Here is a 21516-nt window from a genome sequence, read left to right as displayed (position 1 = left end):
ACAATAGTCTGATTACTTTTGAGGTCCAACTAAGTGGCTTATTTTATTTCCAAAAGTGGTAAAAATAAGTAATTAATTAGTCCCAAAAGACAGGAAGGAGAGATTAAATGATTCTTCTACTTACACTGCAAACCACTGCCATCAAGGACATTTGTGGCTGAAAGATCCAGAGAATTGGGCCTCTGTGCTTTCCTGGGCTTTGATGGTCCAGGATCTGCTACTGTGCTTGGAACACCCTGTGTAAGAACATCTTGCTCTGAACATGGATTACTGTTGTTGTTATTGGAATTAGTTCGGCCACCTTCCAGTGGCCGTTCCCTCCTGTCCACAAGACGATCCAGAACACCTTCATCATGGCCAGCCTGCTGCTCTCGTCTCAGCAAAGGTTCATGTTCATCAGGACTGGAATTAATATTCAGTCGGGTATCCTCACCAACGAATTGATTCTGCAGCATTTCTTGGCCCCTATGTACCACTGTGTTAGCTGCCTGGCCAGATGGTACTGCCCCGTTAACATACTGGGTAGTGGCAGCATGGGAGTTAACACTGTGGTTTCTACCTGCTACACCATTCATGGTGACTGTCACCACATGAGGTTCTGCAGCATTGATTGTATTCATCTTGGCAACTCCAGTTTCTACTTGTTTCAAGTTTGATTTGTGCTTGCTGCCAAATTTCAGCCGGGGCTCCTTTGTTGAATTTTTGGTGTTTAAAGGCAAACTAGTAGGTCTCTTAGGAAGGTTTTGCTGCTTGGGGAGAGGATAGATCTGAGCGGGTGGAACATCAGGAATTAAACATGCTTGGCCATTTGCAGCTTGTGTGAAGTCCTGCTGTCCAGTCACCTCTACTGCAAGTTTTATAAGTGGGTAAAGCAAGCTAGAACTGGTACTGCTCAGTGGGTCTGGTCCACTGAACTGTTTAAGAGAATGCTCCATGAGATTCTCATCAGAACTTTCCTTGAGGTTCTTATCAACTTCTTTTGGGTCCAGCTTATTAGTCTCCAAGTCTTCTTCTGTAAGTTGTAAGCAGACAGGGGTTGGCCCAATTGGCTGTGAAACATTTGTGGCATGCAGATTGGTTTCATCTGAATATGGCATCTCAGATATAGTGGTCATGCCAGTGCTTGGAGTGAGGCCAGTGGTGTTTGTGGTTGTTGTGTTAGTGGACAGGCTGGTGACACTTGTTTCAGGGCTGGGGATTCGAGCTTGTGCTTGCTGCCGTTCATAGTTAATTGAGTTCCGGTTCTTTTCCCCTATAGTCAAAGGTGTGCTAGACATCGAATGCTCAGAGGAAATATTCTTCACAATGCTGTCAGTATGATGGATGGAGTCTTCAATGTATGAGGAAGAAGAATAATCTGGATAAGGGCCAATCTTTGGCACACGCCTATTGTGTGACAGGTTGCTTAAAGAAAGAAAAAAGTGCCACATTGAGAATGTACATTTATGACAAACTGACTCTCCAAGTTTAATATCTCTGATTTTAAAATAAGAACTGCTTTTTAATTTTATTCTTAACCACATACTAGAGGTTATTTAAAAACTGTGATCACATAATCAAGTGTCAATTAATAACTTGCTAAATGCTAGGTTTTAAAAAATATAAATTTATTTATATGACAGAGAGAGAGTGCAAGAGAGAGAGCAGGAGCTGGGGGGGGGAGGGCAAAGGGAGAGAGAGAAACAGACTCCTCCTTGAGTGCAGAGTGCAGGGGAGTGAGGGATGGGGGTGGTGGTGGAGGGTGGGCTTGATCCTAAACCCTGAGATCATTACCTGAGTCAAAGGCAGACACTTAACCACTGAACCACCTAGGCACCCCTAAATGCTAGTTTTATTTTTAATTCTTTTAATAATTTTTTAAAGATTTTATTTATTTATGAGAGACAGAGAGAGAGAGAGAGAGAGAGAGAGAGACAGAGAGAGGCAGAGACACAGGCAGAGGGAGAAGCAGGCTCCATGCAGTGAGTCTGATGTGGGACTCAATCCTGGGTCTCCAGGATCAGGCCCTGGGCTGAAGGTGGCGCTAAACTGCTGAGCCACCTGCGCTGCCCTAAATGCTAGTTTTATATGAATTAAGACTACTAAAAAAAGACTACTGAAAAACTTAGGTGGATCTAGACAGGATTTTCATAAATGTTCATTATTTTCATTTAGAAGAGTTAATTAAAAAATCTCCTCTATAGTTTTTTTTTTTTTAAGATTTTATTTATTTATTCATGATAGACATAGAGAGAGAGAAAGAGGCAGAGACACAGGCAGAGGGAGAAACAGGCTCCATGCCGGGAGCCCGACGGGGAACTCGATCCCGGGACTCCAGGATCACGCCCTGGGCCAAAGGCAGGCGCTAAACCGCTGAGCCACCCAGGGATCCCTCCTCTATAGTTTTATAACATTACCAAATATATCTTTATGAACTGTATACTTGCACAACCAGACATAAAGGTTCACAAGTGGGTATATGTTTCTTTTGTACTCCTATAATCCTAGATACATAGTGGCCTCAGCAAATACTTTACCAGTAAAGTTCCAATGGCCAAATGGTAAAAAGAGTGTAAGCTTTTAGATTGTTCCAAAGTTTTTCCATGCTTCAATTAAGAGACTGTCTAGCAATGGAATGTACCTTTCTGGGGGTAAACTGAGCCATTCAATGAAAGTTCTACAGCCTGAGAGTATAAGGCAGAGTGTGATATTCAGATAAAGGAATAATAATTCAGAAATACTCTCCAGTTTATCAAGAGTTTTTCACAGCCATCATCACACCTTGAGAGGGATGGTTCTTGAGTATCATAGTGTTATGTATTTAGGTTATTTAAAATAAAAGCCAGGGGTAGCTTTAACTAAACAATGGGAACATTAATAGATATAAGTATTACAGGAGAAAAGTAGCAGCTAAAGTAGAATGGCAGGAGGGTGAAGAATAAAAAAGTAGTTGTACAGCACATGGAAAAGAGTTCTGGGGGATAAGATTCAATACAATGAAACTTAGAGTGGAATGACTATGGGATGAACCATGACTTAGGGGAAACTTTAGAAGTGACTAGACATGAGAAACATGTAAAACAGAACTGAATGACTTAGGGAGCAAAAAATGGTCAACACAAGGGAGGGTTGCATCAAGGATTTCTTCTTACCATTCAGGAAAAGTTTAAAAGTACTGACTCGTGAGAGAGGTACAAATAACATGCTTGAGCACACAGAAAATACAGAGACCAGGGAAGGTAGAAGCAGAAGGCTATCCTCAAGTATGTGTAAGGTAAGAAAATCTATATTTAGAATTACTAGTCTTTACCTTCCTTGCTTGTTGACATATAAGGAATAAGACTTCACATGCTGAAGCTAGTTCAATCCAAACACAAGCAGTGTAAACCCAATTTTGGGTCTATAGTTCATAACACAAATCGCTCTTAGCGATTAGAATAACAGAAAATAGCAAAAAAAATATTCAATAACCAAGTATATTTTCTCTGGTAAATCTTTCCTAGGTACTTTTCTGAAAATTTTTAACATGAATTAAATAAAATGACACATTTTGGGGAAAACTTTCCCCTCAACATGGGATAAAGAAACACAGATGACAGCCTGAAAGTTTCAATTTTTTAAAGGAATTTTTTAAAAAGCACTTTTATTTAGGATGAAAAATCATAGCTTTTTTTTTCAGATTTTATTTATTTATTCATGAGAGACACAGAGAGAGAGAGAGAGAGGCAGAGACACAGGCAGAGGAAGAAGCAGGCTCCATGCAGGGCGCCCGACGTGGGACTCGATCCCAGGTCTCCAGGATCACACCCCAGGCTGCAGGCAGCACTAAACCACTGCACCACCAGGGCTGCCCCATAGCTTTTTTTTTTTTTTTTAAGATTTTATTTATTCATTTGACAGAAGAGAAAGAGAAAGAGAAAGAGAAAGAAAGAGAGAAAGAGAGAGAGAGAGAGAGAGAGAGAGAGAGAAAGGAGCACACAAGCAAGGGGAGCAGCAGAGGAAGAGAGAGAAGCAGACTCCCGGTGGAGCAGAAAGCCTGATGTGGGACTTTGTCCCAGGACCCTGGACCGAAGGCAGACACTTAACTGACTGAGCCACCCCGGCATCCCCCCAAAAATCATCGTTTAACAAAGAAATGTCTCATAAAGTAATATTCATGATGGGAGGGAAAGACCTAATTAATTTATTTCATGTTAAAGTAGTATTACAATAGGGCATTGGATAGGAAGCCTGAAATCTTAGTCTCTAGTGAAACAGTGGTTAGATACATAGGCAAGTTCATAGTTTTATTCTAAAAAAACCAAAAAAACAAAAGCAAGAGAAAGAGAAATAATAACAACAAATGATAGATGAGGCAGTATGTGTAGAAGTGTTTATAAACTTTTGGAAATATGAAAATGTTTTGCCTTTATTATTTTAGGGAATTAGATGCATTAATAAAGACTAACCTATTTTATTATATCTTGAGATATAAAAAAAAAACCCCACCGATTCCATCTTGCATTTATACCAAACAAAAATCTTCACTAAAAAAATGGATACATTGAAAGAAAAGTTAGAATGTTAGATTATATGAATTTATCATTGCTCTATTAGTTTAATAGTCTTTTTAAAATTCTGTTTAGTTTCAATTTTCAATACTGACTGATGATGAATGCCAAACCCCTCCAGGTCTTACCGCTCATTCTGCATAGCAGTAGACATGGGATTGACTGTGGGGCTCACAGATTTGTTTCTTTCCCATATCATCATAAGTTCAGCCATCCTCTCCTCAGCACATTGTGCGGTAAGCCGAGCCTCTGCATCCTGGTCCCAACAGTCTTCGATTGTCTCCTTGAGTGACCTCACTGCCTATAATAAAGTACATGTCAAACAGTATATCTTTGCAAAAAAAAAAAAAGCATTGAGATTTTTAGTGACATGAGGTAAAAGAAAAATCAATTTTCTTTAACCAACATTTTACACAGCTATAATAAAATATTTTGGACTTCAGAGGTTTGTAAAAGGTCATATTTTCCAAAAGATGAGGAATAAGTAAGCAAAGCAAGGTTTACCTTAACTTCTAAAGAATTAGCCAAAAATGTGAGTAGTTGTAAAAAGTTACATGGTTCATCAAGGTCACAGGTTTATGCCATTGTTCACTGTTATTTCAATCAACAGCTACTAATTCCACTTCAAAAATGAGTTTTGAGTTTGATGGAATTTTGGTAACAGGCTATCTTCAATCTCTAGGTGAGCTTTTTTACTCCTAGTAAAGAGTACTTCATTTCTAACTGTGAAGTTTAAAGGCTTGACATTTTGAATTTCAGTGGTAGTATCAAAAGCAGTCTTATTCTGTAGTACTCATCTATATCAGCAATGAACAATAGTCTCCCTTTTGGGTAAAGTTGGTTGAACTCTCTTTTTAAAAACACCTCGTAAACTGTCATCCAGGCTCCTTTCAGACTTGTTTTTTGGATTTGTTTTTATTAAGCTTCAAAGCTTTTTACCTGCTGATATTCACAGTTCTTGCACCTTTAAAACACTTTCAAAAAAATTAAGGTGAGGGTTGCCAGATCAAACAAATAAAAATGTAGAATAGCACTTAATTTTAATGTTTCAGATAACTGACAAATCATTTTTGGTATGTATACCATGAAATGCTTAATCTGAGCATTTTATCTCACAAGCCTATTTTAAGCTAAAATCCTTCTTAGCTGCTATCTTGGCAACATTTTTAGCGTTTTCCTAATGAGTTGTGTTCTCTAACAAACAAATCTTAACCTGCAGGAAAGTTGATAGTGTTTGTTCTGGGCATATGCTAAATGAATACCTGCACCATGGCTCACCCTTGACACCATTTTCCCTGCTCCCTTGGCTCTTCTAAGCTGTCTGCCTCAGCACAGCATTGCTGGTTCCCCAGTTCTGACCACAGCACAAATCCAAAGCCTGTATTTTTTAAGGCTAAACTTTACATCGATTTTTTAAAATATTTATTTATTTGAGGGGGGAGGGGCAGAGTGGAAAAAAAGAGTCTAAAGCAGACTTCACACTGAGGGCAGAGCCCATGATGGGGTTCAATATCATGATCCTGAGATCATGACCTGAGCCAAAACCAAGAGTCAGATGTTTAATTGACTGTGTCACTAAGGCACCCTTACATGGAGCTTTGAAATCTATGTTATTATATGTTCTAGGCTCTGACTATTGAGTAAAAATTAAAATTTAAGCAATAGATATAGATATCAATGGACAATCCTCTCATTAAATAATAATCTACGTATTTCTCAAATTTGGAAGAACCTGAAGAATAGATACTGATCATATGGAGTTTGAGGGCAACTGTAACCTCCTGAGGTAGAAGTTTGGTGTTTATGTTTGAAGTACAGGTGAATCTGTTATTATTTTTTAAAGATTTTATTTATTCATGAGAGGCACAAAGAGAGGCAGAGACACAGGTAGAGGGAGAAGCAGGCTCCATGCAGGAAGCCCGATGTGGGACTCAATCCTGGAACCCCGGAATTACGCCTTGAGCCAAAGGCAGACACTCAACTACTGAGCCACCGAGGCGTCCCTAAATCTGTTATCTATGATAGTCATGTTCTACAAAGTTGCTGTAAATGCTGAATTAGGGAACACTGAACCATTGTTCCTAGGGAAAATACAGATGAGCCTCTGGCCACAACATTTTCATCAACTGATCAATACATAATCTTGTTTTATTTGTGTTTCTGTTTAAAGGCAACTTTAAAAATAGATATTCATTTTATTAACTGTGCTCATGCCAACAGTACTCTCTCTACATCATCCTCTAGCAAAGTAAGTGTAGCACATATTTTTCTTCTTCAAAAGCACATCACAGCCTTCTAGTGCTTATGAACACTACTCAGCATGTTAGCACTATACACAGGGGCTATTTTAAACCAGAAATCACTAACAAAATGGCCTAAAATGTGAAAAATACACTAAATAGCAAAAAGGATACCAGTTTATAGCATAAGAGATGAAACAAAAAGGCAGAGCACTTTGTTGACCTTAGTTGGGAACATGTACATCTGGTAACTAAAGCTTTTTGCTGCTCTGTGTATACCTATGAATAACCATAAAAGCATTCAGAGTACTGGCTTGGGGATTATAAATCAATTTTAGCAAGTAGTTGAATTCCAAATATAAAATATGTAAATTTGAGAACAAACTATATATAACGGATTTAAAACTAACTTGGATTTGAAAATAACAGAGGAAGTTCAGAAATCAATTAAATTTTTATTTTTATTTATTAAAAAATTTTATTTATTTATTTATTTATGATAGTCACAGAGAGAGAGAGAGAGAGAGAGAGAGAGAGAGAGAGAGAGGCAGAGACATAGGCAGAGAGAGAAGCAGGCTCCATGCACCGGGAGCCCAACCTGGGATTCGATCCCGTGTCTCCAGGATCGCGCCCTGGGCCAAAGGCAGGCGCTAAACCGCTGCGTCACCCAGGGATCCCTCAATTAAAATTTTAAATAAATATACCTCTGAAAACTAGTTATACATTTACCTTAGTGGATTTTGATATTGGTTTGATAAAATGAACTGGTCTTTTTCTATTTTGAAATAATTTCAAACTTACTTTTCTTGTCTTTCATGGACTTGACATTTTGGAAAATTATAGGCCAGGGTTTTTTTTTTTTTTTAAAGATTTATTTATTATTTGGGAGAGAGACAACAAAAGAGTAGGGGGTGGGGGTAAAGGGAGAGGGAAGGAGAGAATCTCCAGCAAACTCCTGCTGAACACAGAATCTCCATGTGGGGCTCTATCCCACAACCCTGAGATCATGACCTGAGCTGAAATCAAGAGTCAGATGATTAACCAACTGAGCCACCTAGGGGACCCAGTCAATTACTTTTTAGAATCTCAATTTAACTGATGTTTTCTCATGGTGAGATTCAAAGTTTGAAACTTTGTCAAAAATATCACAGAAGATATGCTGTGTTCTTTCTCATTGCATCTTATCATGTGGTCCACCATTTTGATTTGTCTCATTACTCTAGTGAAGCTAACCTTGATCACATACCTGAGTCAGTGTCTACTGTGAAGTTCCATTTTTCCCTTTTATATTCAATCAGTGGGGTTTTTTTTTTAAGGCTTTAATCAGTATTTTTGGGATGGAGGGAATACTTCAAGTCTCTATAAATATATAATCCTCTATTCACCTGTTCACCCACTAGTTTTAACATCTCTTAATATTTCTTGGCCGAATTTCTGTGATGCTTGCTAGTAGTAACAAGACATTTAAAACATTATAGTAAATGCATAATAGAAATATGGACAAAGGGGACATAAACAAGAAGTGCAAATTCCTGATAAAATATGCAAAGATATTTAATCTTACTATGTTGAGGCAGTACAGTAGTTAAGAATATTTCAGTTTTGTAGCAAGAGTGACAGCTCATTTAAGAACCTCGCTTCAAATCCTGGCTCTACTAGTTACTAGTCACAAATTAAAACAAGATCAATTTTTGCCTATCACATTAAGAAAGATAAAAATATTTTTATAACACAGTGTTGGTGATGAGAAAGCAGGCACTTATATACTATTGTTGGGCGTGTCCTCAATTTGGAAGGTAATATATCAGTAACAAATTTTAAATGTATTAATCCTCTGATTCACTAATACTACACTTCCAGGAATTTATTCCTCAAACACAGCTATACATTTGTAGAAAAATGCATGTATAAGATGTCCACTGCAGTATCATTTATAACAGCAAAAGCTAGAAACCACTCACATGTCCTCTAATAGGGATCTGGCTAAAAACTTACAGTATAATGGGTACTATGCAGAATGAAAAGAATTAGGAAGATATATATGTTCCCAATTGCTAAGTAAAAATAGTAAGGTAAGTGGATGAATTAATTCCCATCTATATATTAGAAAAGGATATAAAAACATAGAATCATGTAATCCATAGAAATTTCTGAAGTCTACAAAAGGAATGTAACAATGGTTGTTTCTTTGAAGGGCCTTTTAGATGGCTAGGGTGAGTGGATGTTTTCAGGGCATATTTTTTGTATTGCTAAAAATAATTTTTTATTGTTTGAATTCTTTGTTTGAATTTTGACTACATGCATTTAATTAATTTTTTGAATAGGTAATATATGGATATGTCAATAAATTCAAAAGGTCAGAAAGAGAATATAATCTCCCTTCCATTCCTATCCACCAATCACCCATTTTCCCTGTCTATAGGCAACAAATGTGACCAATTTCTTGGGTATTCTTTCAGAGAAACTTTATTACTTTTTAATTCAAGCACATACCTACCATATACCACACACACAAATTTACAGTTTCATTCTTGCTCTTAATTACTAAACATGAAGTGTAATACAATGAAGTATACACACAAATCTTTCTAAAGCAAAGATGTGGATGACTTTCCACACAAAACTGAAAGAGACCCTTTTCTTTCCAAAAACAGAGCACCACCTATTGCACAGAGTCCCATTTACCAACTGCCCAAAAGAGCTCAGAAACATCAAAATCCAAGCAGCTAAAAATTGTATATTGGCTGTTTTCTGTATCTGGAGGAAAGACAGACACTGAATGAGGCTGTATTTGTTACTTTTCATTATATAGTTGGGAAATAATTTGTAAAAACACTTTTTCAAAAAAGACCCCAGGGCAGCCCCGGTGGCTCAGCGGTTTAGCACCACCTTGGGCCTGGGGTGTGATCCTGGAGTTCCAGGATCGAGTCCCACGTCGGACTCCCTGCATGGAGCCTGATTCTCCCTCTGCCTGTGTCTCTGCCTTTCTGTCATGAATAAATAAAACCTTTAAAAAAAAATAAAAAAAAGACCCCACCTCCATTCTACTCCCACCCCTGCCAAAATAAGACATTCACCAAGGAGCTGTCCTAGATGATGAATAAAATTTGGTAAACAGAAACCCTAGTCCCTACCTGTAAGAAGTTTCCATTTTGAAGACAGAGTCATTGTTGATGCATAACAACAGTTAACAAATGTTGAGTTCTTAGTATATACTAGACTGTGTTCTAACTCCCTTAATTCTTATTTGAAATACTATTATCACACCCACTTTTCATATGCAGGAAAGAGGTCCAAAGGAGAAATTAGGGCACACAGCTAATAAGTGGCAAAGCTAAGATCAAAGCTCAGGCAGCATAGCTCCAAAGTTTATATATTATCCTATGATGATTGCCTCTAAACTATGCTGATATAACATAGCCAGTTACTAGTGGATGAATGGGTTCTATTATAAAAGTTGTAATTTGATTTTTTTCTTAGAAAAATCTATTAGAAGTTCCAAACAAAGTTAAAATAATGGTTACTAAATCATTTTACACAAGTAAAGATTTAGAAGTAAATTAGTATGAAATAGGGAAAAGGAAAAATTAGAAAAATCTGAGAATATAAAGGGGTTGATTAATTATGGGATTCTGAGGGTCCTAAAAATAATGATTTGGTTGTACAAAATTGATCTAGAAGTAAAGTAATGTTCAATATCCCAGAATAAGTAAAAGAGTAGATAAGAGAAGATTAAGGAAATAAACTGTTTAGAAACAGGAAGATTAAGTCACCAATGGGGAGTTAGTTTAAGGTTTTTAAACAAATATTAAGAAAGGGTTTGACAATTTTGATGAAATGGACAAATTCCTTCAAAGGCACAAACTGTCAAAGCTCACTTAAGAAAATATAGATGACTTGAAAAGTTTCTGTATCTATAAATTTATAGTTTAAAACTTCCCCACAAAGAAAAATCCAGGCCTAGATGGCTTCACTAATTCTATCAAACATTCAAGGAGATAATGCCAATTCTCCCCAGAAAATCAAAGAGAGAAGAATATTTCCCACCTCACTGTATGAGGACATTAGTGAAGATGGCAGAGAGAGGAGACCAGTGGACATTCTTTCACAGAAGTACCAAAAATCCTGGTAAAAACTGTCAAAATCAACCTTACTGAAGCTCTGAAAGTTAGTCAAATGTTTGGAGCAACTGAATAAAATATGAAGATGGCAGCCTGTCTTCTCCATGTGGGTACCTAGTCCCAGAGGGAAGAAAGTCATATTGTTCTCAAGGAATTACGTTGTCTGTTTTGACATGTCTATGAATTCCCTGAAGAACCAAAGAAAGAGGCCTGTCTTTATTCTGCCTAATTTAGAACTCTCTCAGAAAAGAGAAGTAGATATGACCAAGTGAAAACATTCCTTGAGATAACTGAAAGCCAAATGAACAAGTGTTACAGCCTGGGGTAACATACAACAACTGAACCACACAACAGAAATGCTGAAAGTGAGGGAGGAAAGGCTGGGATGTGATACACTTTGGGGAATGAAAGTTTTGAAAAACTGCATGCATGAGGAAACTTAGAAAAGCCACGCACACATCCAGGGAGGGATGCATGCTCAGAGAGGACCATAAGTTTTCCTAACAGGCTGGTCTTTAAACTCAGTGCTAGCAGAAAGTAAAGGCTACAGCAGAATCGTAAGGGGTCTGGATAAATGTTCAAGGAGGGCCCCAACACAAAGCCAATCTGCAAAGACCTGGAGAGTATTTTCTTATCTTTTCTTTTTTTTCTTTTGTTTTCTTTTTGCTCATCAGGATATTTAAAATGTCCAGACTTTAAAAAATTACAAAGCATGCAAAATACCCAAGAATGTATGCCCCATTCACAGAAAAAAGATATTAAAGGAATTGTCCCTGAGGCAATACAGATGATACAGTTACTAGAAAAAAAAGAGTTGAGATATGCTCAAAAGAAGGAAACAATGGACAAAAGAATAGGAAAGCAACTTCTCATCAATTGGAGAACAGCAATAAAGATAAAAACTATAAAAAAGAGCCAGAAAAAAAGAAAAAGAGCCAGAAAGACACTTTGGAGCTTAAAAGTACAAAAACTAAAATGAAAAATTCACTAGTGATTCAAACAGCAGATATGAATAGAGAGAAAAATTACTGAACTTGGAGATTGAAAAAATTATGCAGTCTGAGGAACAGAAACAAAAAAAAAAAATGAAGAAAAATAAGCAGAGCCTAAAATACATGGAAGGCACCATCAATCATACCAAAAAATACAGAATGGGAGTCCCAGAAGAAAATGAAAGAAAAATGGGCAGAAAGAATATTTGAAGAAATAATGGTCCAAAACTTTATAAATTTAATAGTAGAAAAAATCTACACATCCAAGAAACCCTAAATTCTAAGTAGGATATACTCAAAAAGAACTATCCTAAGATATACTGTAATCAAACTATAAAAAAAAAAAAGATGAAAAGAGAATTAAAAAAAAAAAAAGGGAATCTTGACAGCAGCAAGAGAGAGGTGACTTGAAATGTCCAAGGGATCATTAATAAAAGTTAATAGCCATCAGAAACCATGGAAGCTAGAGGCAGGGGAATGATATATTTAAAGTGCTGAAAGAAAACAAGTGTTAACCAAGAATTCGATATCAAACAAAATCATCCTTCAATAATGAAGGAGAAATTAAGACATTCTTAGATTAAACAACAGCTGAGGTGGGTTGTTGCTAGCAGATCTTCCCTATGAGAAATGCCAAAGGGGATCATTCAGACTCAAGTGAAAGGGTGCTAGACAATAACTTGAAGCCATATGAAGAAACAAAGAACACCAGTAAAAAAAAAAAGTATTAGTGTATTTTTGGTTAGTGACTTTTCTTTTTTTAAATACAATTTAAGAGACAAATGCATAAAACAATAATAAATCTATATTAATATAACTCAATATTACTAAGACGTCAATTCTTCTCAAACTGATTTATAGATTTAATTCAATTCTAATAAAAATCCCAATAGGCTCAATGTTGAAACTGAAAAGCTGATTATAAATTTCATGTAGAAATATAAACAACCTAGAACAGCCAAAACACTGTGAAAAGAACAAAGGTGGAGGACTAATGTTACATGATTTTAAGACATAGTATGATGCTAAAGTAATCAAGATTGTGGTATTGGCACTGAGATAGACATATAGGTCAATGAAACAGAATAAAGATATAGACTCACATACAAATGGACAATGAATTTTTGACCAAGATAAAAAAGTGATTAATTAAATGGGAAAAAAGTAGTTTCTGAAAATAAATGATGCTTGAACAATTAGGTATCTATACGCAGAAAAATGAATATTGATCCATACTTCATACATATGCAAAAACTCCACAAAACAAGATACTCAACAACCTCAAAACTGGTCATAGACCTATGCAAATTCTAGAAGAAAACACAGAAGAAAATTTTTGTTACCTTGAGTTACACAAGTATTTCTTGTGAAATATGAATATTAAATATGAACATGAAATATGAAACAAAAAATATATCCATGAAAGAAAAAGTTGATAAATTGGACGTCAGCATAATTAAAACTCTTTGCTCTTATAAACACACTTTTAAAAGAGTGACACAAGACACAGTAAGGGAAGAGATATTTTCAAATCATGTATCTGATAAGGGACTTATATTCAGAATATATAAAGAATTTCAAAACTTAATAGTAAGAAAACAATTCAATTTAACATAGGCAAAAGACTTGAATAGACATGTCATCAAAGAACGAACAAGGATGCAAATAAGCAAATGAAAAGATGCTAAATATAATTAGTCATCAGAGAAATGTAAATTAAAACCATAATGAGATACCACTGTACACCTATTAGAATATCTAAAATTAAGAAGAATGGCCATACTGAGTGTGGGCAAGGATGTAGAGAAACTGGAACTCTCATGTACTTCTGGTAGGAATGTAAAATGGTACAGCCATTTTGGAAAACTGGCACTTTCTCAAAAAATTATGCAGACATGTACTACTTATTACTATATGATTCACTCATTCTACTCATGTATTTACTCAAGAGAATGAAAGCATATGTCTGTACAAAGACGTGTATATGAATGTTCATAAGAGCTTTATTTTTGGTGGCCAAAAACTGGAAACAATCCAAATATCTATCACTAAGTGAATGGGTAAACAAATTGTAGCATATCCGTTCAAAGGAATGCTACTCAGCAATAAAAAGGAATAAATTATTGACATACATATCAACATGGATGAATCTGAAAACAATTAAGCTATGTAAAGGCAGATAAAAATAGTATACACTGGGACACCTGGGTGGCTCAGCAGTTGAGCATCTGTCTGCCTTTGGCTCAGGGTGTGGTCCTGGCGTCTTGGGATGGAGTCCCACATCACATTCCCTACATGGGGCCTGCTTCTCCCTCTGCCTATGTCAATGCCCCTCTCTCTCTGTGTCTCTCATGAATAAATAAATAAAATCTTTAAAAAAATAGTATACACTGTATGATTCCTTTTTTTTATTTATTTATTTTATTTTTTATTTATGATAGTCATACAGAGAGAGAGAGAGAGGCAGAGACACAGGCAGAGGGAGAAGCAGGCTCCATGCACCGGGAGCCCGACGTGGGATTCGATCCCGGGTCTCCAGGATTGCGCCCTGGGCCAAAGGCAGGCGCCAAACCGCTGCGCCACCCAGGGATCCCCTGTATGATTCCATTTATAAAAAAGTTCTAGAAAATGTATACGAAATCACTAGTGATAGCAGATCAGTAGTTGCCTGGAGATTCATAGAGAATAGAGAGAAACAGGAAAAAGAAACTACAAAAGGCACAGGAGAAATTTGGGGGGTAACTGACAGGTTCATATTTACGATTTGGTGATGGTTTTATGGGTCTATGATACATACATCAAAACTTAACAAATTGTATATCTTAATATATGCAGTTTAATCCATATCAATTATATCTCTTTAAATGTTAAATTTTTTTGAGAGAAAATATGATTAGAGAAAAATATTCAGGCAAAATCAGATGAGTGCTTCAGAAAAGAACTTCTAACGCAAATATATAAGTAATGATAGCCAACAATTGGGTAAATGAGATAAAGGGGGTATCATTATTAACACTGATAAGAAACACAAGCAGAAAAAATAGGGAAAAAACCCCATAGAAACTTAAAAAATCCTTCCTCTGTAATGACAGGAAAATAGAAGTGGGGGCTCAAGGATGGATCATATGAAATCAGCTTAGTGGATTGGGAACCAACATTTAAAACAAACAACTTACATCACGAGTCTCCTCGTGATGTAACTGAAATACTCTAGATTAGAGAATAACACAGAGTACATAGTAAATTAAATATTGTCCTAAAGACACTGTATCATGGTGCGTACCTGCATTTCCTAATGTATGTTTATGGGGGGGAAACGTATGGAAAATGCTGAATTTTAGATCATGGCAAGCTTGCTGATTTGTCAAGAAGAGAAATGTAAAAACCGAAATAAATGTGAAAAGAACGGAGAGCCTCTGGAATACACACACACACACACACACACACACACACACACACACACACTGTATTTTAGAAGACTGCATTTAATGGGTGGAGAAAGAAGAGACTAGAGGGGGAAAAAAACTAAGAAAGTTTCAAACTTTTACATGACCATAAATTAAAACTGTTGAGCAAAAGAGGTTATGCAGAGGTAAGACTAAGGAATAAAGAAACCAGACAAATGATTTCAAGAGGGGAAAGAACTAGCTAGTAGTCAAGACAGATTAAGAAATGGAGGATAAGAATTTGGAAAAGAATGAAAAATATGAAGAATGGTGGTAAAGTTGAACAAATTATATCCAAACATTTTACATGTGAGGGAAAAAAAGCTATTTTATGTTACTTTAAGGTTTATTTATTTGAGAGTAAGAGAGATAGAGAAGGGGCAGGAGTGGGGGTGGGCAGAGGGATAGGGAGAGGGAAACTCTAAGCAGACTCTGTGCTGAGCATGAAGCCCAATGCTTGGCTTAATCTCATCATCCTAGATCACGATCTGAGCCAAAACCAAGAGGTGGAGGCTTAACCAACTGCACCACTCAGGCGCCCTGGAAAAAAACTATTTTAAAAATAAACTTTATATTTTTTGTTATTGCAATTTAAACTGCGTTTATGTATATGTAATTATTACAACAATTCATTTTCACTATAAATTTTGAAAGTACAGGTGGGAAAAAAGAAAAAGTTATTCATGAATCCAATATTCAAAGGTAACTATGGTTAACATTTTCATGTATCTCCCTCAGACTGTTCTTTAATTCTTATTAGGAAACTATTCTTCCCCCTTTTATTGACTGATCTATGTTTTGAATCCCTGGCAGGTTATTATTGCTTTTTTAAAGATTTTATTTATTTGAGAGAGAGAGAGAGAGAGAGACAGAGCACCAGTGGAGGGGGAGGGGCAGAGGGAGAAGACTTCCTGCTGAACAGGGAATGTGATGTGGGCTCAATCCTAGGACCCTGGGACCATGACCTGAGCTGAAGGCAGACGTTTAGCTGACTGAGCCACCCAGGCACTCTCCCTGGAAGTTTTTAAAAACTAGTTTTTACACTCATTTATATTTGGAAGATTTTTGAGTTTTGTTACAAAAAATTTTTTTAATTTCAATGCAATTATGAAGCAAAAATGTTTTCTTTTAGACATAGGTATATTTCTCTCTCTTTATAAACTATGCATTTGCTATGTACCTCTCTAGTATTGGCTTGTCTTTACAGAGAAGCAGTTCTATTGACTGTAGCACATTAGATTTAAATGGATTCACTGGAAGTAAACCAAGTATCACTCATCCCTTACTTAGCAACCTGCTCTAAATTGGAAGCAAAAAGTTTTCAGGTAAACATGCACACAATGCGTATCTTGTAATGGTAGGGTTGCCAAGAGATATTCCAAAATGAGGAAAATTTCCCTGGTGAAATTAAACAATTTAAGGAGGGTAAGTATATTACTAGATAAAATTTCATAAAGGGATTTTTCTTTGAGGGATGCTCTCTGTGAGGCTAGCATATCTAATGAATCCTGGCACAGGATTCAGCCTCTCACCTTCTGCCAAGGACCTCTTAAAGATCTGTCCCAGTTCCCATAGCAGGGACTGAAGTTTGGAGGCAATCTTGGTATATGTTTTTGGCAATAGGTCTTTGATTGCCTTGAAGATGATTTCAATTTCATTTGAAGCAGAAGCTTTCCTTGACCAATGAACAAGATGACAAAGATGACCAATGGAGATAATATTCAGTCTAAATCTATAAGGAAACACATAACATCTCTCTAGCCTTTCTCTGACATGCCACCACTCCACACCCCATATAATTCAGGATCAAGAATGAAAATATTCTATTCCTATGAAGACAACCTAAAAGTAAAATGTAAAAAAAGTAATAAGGCAATTTAAATTGCTCAATAAGTTTTTTCATTTTTGTTTTTTGGCTATAATCAAGAAAGTTATTTGTATAAGTGCCAAAAATTCTGATTTGCACCTTTAGAAATAACTGAATTCCTATCACATTCTTTTTTTTTTTTTTAAGATTTTATTTATTTATTCATGAGAGACACAGAGAAAGAGGCAGAGATACAGGCAAAGGAAGAAGCAGGCTCCATGCAGGGAGCCCGATGGGGACCTGATCCCGGGTCTCCAGGATCATGCCCTGGGCCAAAGGAGTTGCTAAACCGCTGAGCCACCAGAGCTGCCCCCTATCACATTCTTAAAACAAAAACAAACTGCTATGGAACAAACAATTTCTAGAAATTATAAATATGACTGTGGAAAGTAAGATTTTAACGAACAGACAACTAACAGAGTGGTAAAGGTAAAAAATGGATGAGTGATTCGAAAGCTAAAGTGGAATAAATATTGAACAATGTACAACAAAGAAATGGAAAATATAAGAAAAAAATTGATACCTGGAATGTCAGGTGGACCAATATTTGTCTAATGGGAATTCCAGAAGAAAGAAATGGAAGTGAAGAAATACTCTTTTAAATAATATAAGAAAATTCCTCTGAATAAATCTCTGAGTTTTTTTTTTTCTTTTTCTTTTTCTTTTTTTTTTTTTTTTTTAAGATTTATTTACTTATTCATGAGAGACACAGAGAGAGAGAGAGGCAGAGACCTAAGCAGAGGGAGCAGAAGCAGGCTCCATGCAGGAAACCCGATGACGGACTTGATCCCGGATCCTGGGATCATGCCCTGAGCCAAAGGCAGACGCTCAACCACTGAGCCATCCAGACATCCCAACCTCTGAGTTTTCAAACTGAAAACCTGTCTAGTGCAAAGCAAAATGTGTGAAAAGCATACACAAAGATAAATTCAAAATGGATTAAAGACCTAAATGTGAGACAAGAATCCATCAAAATCCTAGAGGAGAACACAGGCAACACCCTTTTTGAACTTGGCCACAGCAACTTCTTGCAAGATACATCTATGAAGGCAAGGGAAACAAAAGCAAAAATGAATTATTGGGACTTCATCAAGATAAAAAGCTTCTGCACAGCAAAAGATAACAGTCAACAAAACTAAAAGACAACCTACAGAACAGGAGAAGATATTTGCAAATGACAAATCAGATAAAGGACGAGTATCCAAGATCTATAAAGAACTTATTAAATTCAATAGCAAAGAAACAAACAATCCAATCATAAAATGGGCAAAAGACATGAACAGAAATTTCACCAAGGAAGATATAGACATGGCCAACAAGCACATGAGAAAATGCTTTGCATCACTTGCCATCAGGGAAATACAAATCAAAACCACAATAAGATACCACCTCACACCAGTGAGAATGGTGAAAATTAACAAGACAGGAAACAACAAATGTTGGAGAGAATGTGCAGAAAGGGGAATCCTCTTGCACTGTTGGTGGGAATGTGAACTGGCACAGCCACTCTGGAAAACTGTGGGGAGGTTCCTCAAAGAGTCAAAATGTGTGAAAAGATTCATGCCTCCACACAGCCAGGTAAAATATAATTCCAATAAAGTAAAAGGTTTAAAAGCTTAGAGAGACAAGAAAACAAGGGGGTAAAACAAAAAGACAAAAAGTAGTGGAATGAGACTTGTTGGCTCTGGAATTCTTAACATGTCTAAATGCTTGAAGACAATGGAGTAGTGATTTCAAAGGAAACACTGTGAGAAAATGTGATTTTGATCTTGAAACCACTACGTGGTCAAATTATTACTCAAATGTGAGGGCAGGATAGAAGCATTTTTGAAGGTGCAAGGATTCATAATACTCATGCACATGCTAACAGACATCACTTAAAGAGGAACTTCATCAAAGAAATAATGATTGAGAAGAAAAAGAATGAGATTTAAAAAAATATTGCTTCTTAATATAATCTATAAAGAAGAAAGAACAAAGCGACAAAAAAAATTAGAGAATTCAGTGGATGGTGAGTGACTTTTGAAACATTCTTCCTCAAGCAGCAGAGGCTTATAGTAACTAATATAGGTGTTTACTTCCTTCTCTATGAGTCTAAGCACAATATTATACTGTGCAGTAGATGTTTACACTTATAATTCTACAATTTCTAAAGTTTTTATTTTAAATGTTAATTTGTGGACAAAACATAAATTATTTAATAATAGCTACAATGTTACAAACCTAGGAGAGAGTAAATGAGAGATAACAAGAAATAAGGATGCAGTATTTACAGTTCTAATAGTAACCTCCAGAAGAAAAAATACAAACAAAAGCAAAAATTTCAGAACACAGTTAGTAGGAGTTTCTTTTGAAGAGTGATGTAGGGGTATGTCAATTTTTCCTTTCCTTTTTCTATGCCCTTCTATTTAATTTGATTTGATTTGCCATGTATGGGTATAACTTTATAATTATTTGAAAAATGTTCAAAATAAGAAACAGAGGGATCAGTAAGGGATAATTCAGTAATTATTTATATTATATAATGGAATACTGACCAAATGGAGAAAGAGATAAATCTATAGGTATTGACATGAAAAACTGTCCATAAGAAAAAAAATAAGCCTCAGAAATGACAGTGGATAACGAAATGATCCTACTTACGTTAAAAAAAAATTATATGACAGAAAGAGAAAGACAGTGTGTGTGTGTGCGTGTGTGTAAATGTTTGTATGTTTACATTGTTTACAGTGCTGTAGCAGCAATTTACCAAAATGGCAGGAGCCTTTCAAGATATTTTAGTGTTCTAGACTGCAATTGTTTTTTTTTAAGATTTTAGTTTTAAGAAATCTCTACATGCAGTGTGAGACTTAGGCTCAAAACCCCAAGATCAAGAGTCACATGATCCACAAACTGAGCCAGCCAGGTACCTCTAGACTGTATTTTTAATAAGCAGAACATAAGCATACCGTGGTTTCTTTTTGAGGTAAATTTCTATTAGCCACTGAATATGTACATCTGCACTAATTAACATGTTAATTATTCCAGCTGTTACTCAATCTGGCAACCTTCAGACATAAGTTAGTCTTTGGATTTTATATTGGGAAAAAGACTGAAAAAAAGAGGGCTTTTTTATATTGAAAAATCTGAAAGTGTATAACATCATAAAAGTCAAGTAAGTTAGATTTCTGGCATTAGACAACCCTAAAAAATATTAACAGTTTATTTTTGCTTCAAACAACATTAGAATATGTTCAGTCATAAGTTCTCTTTTTAATAATTTAGTTTTTTCTTACCAGGCTATTTTCTTTCCAAGCTTCTGGGAACTTGGGTCTCTGTTTTTCCCTAGATACCAGAACCTGCATATCTTCAAAAGTGGGATGGTTTCCAACTTCTGTCTGAAAAGCCATCTGGTATTCTGGTACAGATTCACCTGCGTATTTTTTTTTTTAAAAGAAGGATAGAGTAAGCAAAGAAGTTACGTCACAATCTTTTTTTTTGTTAACTATTTAGGGCATATTTGGAAATCCAAAAGAGATCCTGTTGGGGGTTTAACACATTACTAATAAATGTTTTACTTAGAATAGTCTTAGAAAAATCAAATGTCTGTTGATAAATCAAGTGGTAGTTTCAACAGTGGACACAACTATTTTTTTTTTAATTTTTTATTTATTTATGATAGTCACAGAGAGAGAGAGAGAGAGGCAGAGACACAAGGCGGAGGGAGAAACAGGCTCCATGCACCGGGAGCCTGATGTGGGATTCGATCCCGGGTCTCCAGGATCGCGCCCTGGGCCAAAGGCAGGCGCCAAACCGCTGCGCCACCCAGGGATCCCCTGGACACAACTATTTTTAAATGGATTCTAGTATTACTAAATTGGGGGGATTATTATATATATATATAAGGTGTACTTAATACTTGAAAATACCTGAATTCTTATCCCATACAGGGAATGAGGGTGGTGAATATGAGGACAAAGTACAGGATCTAGTAAAATACATGTCTGGAGGGCCAAATAAAAGCACGTAGGATGTATAGTCATCCTGTCTTAATATGTCACTGGCTCTATTATAGTCCAGATTGTATCAAATGTCACAGAAATTTTTATGATAATGGCCATGGCAGAAAAATCAATATACTGATTAAAAAAAAAAACTCCTTTTAAGAAACAGTATCTATATCAAGGATTTTTAAGTATCATTAAAAATTCTACCATTTGTAACCAATAAGCACAATCAGCTGCTTGTGATGAGAAGCTCACGAGTTTTACAAAATGTGATCAAATTAAACTTAATAAAACATACTGAGCCATAGAGAAGATCTCTGGGGCTCAGAAGTCAG

General features: G+C 36.1%; 1 protein-coding gene across 2 annotated transcripts in view; it reads right to left on the bottom strand.

Moving 5' to 3' along the window:
- The window catches only part of BMPR2 (bone morphogenetic protein receptor type 2), a 198552-nt gene that overhangs the window by 10035 nt on the left and 167001 nt on the right, over positions 1 to 21516 (bottom strand). For both annotated transcript variants that reach the window (XM_041737050.1, XM_041737051.1), the window contains exons 10-12: positions 20471 to 20607; positions 4658 to 4830; positions 125 to 1404 (exon numbers count right to left, since the gene is read on the bottom strand). In XM_041737050.1, coding sequence (XP_041592984.1) covers positions 125 to 1404; positions 4658 to 4830; positions 20471 to 20607 — 1590 coding nt within the window. The remainder of the gene's footprint in view (positions 1 to 124; positions 1405 to 4657; positions 4831 to 20470; positions 20608 to 21516) is intronic.

Source organism: Vulpes lagopus, chromosome 22, assembly GCF_018345385.1.
Source record: "Vulpes lagopus strain Blue_001 chromosome 22, ASM1834538v1, whole genome shotgun sequence".
NCBI lineage: Eukaryota > Metazoa > Chordata > Mammalia > Carnivora > Canidae > Vulpes > Vulpes lagopus.
The sequence above is the reverse complement of the archived record's forward strand: the minus strand, read 5'-3'. Positions and strand labels throughout refer to the sequence as shown.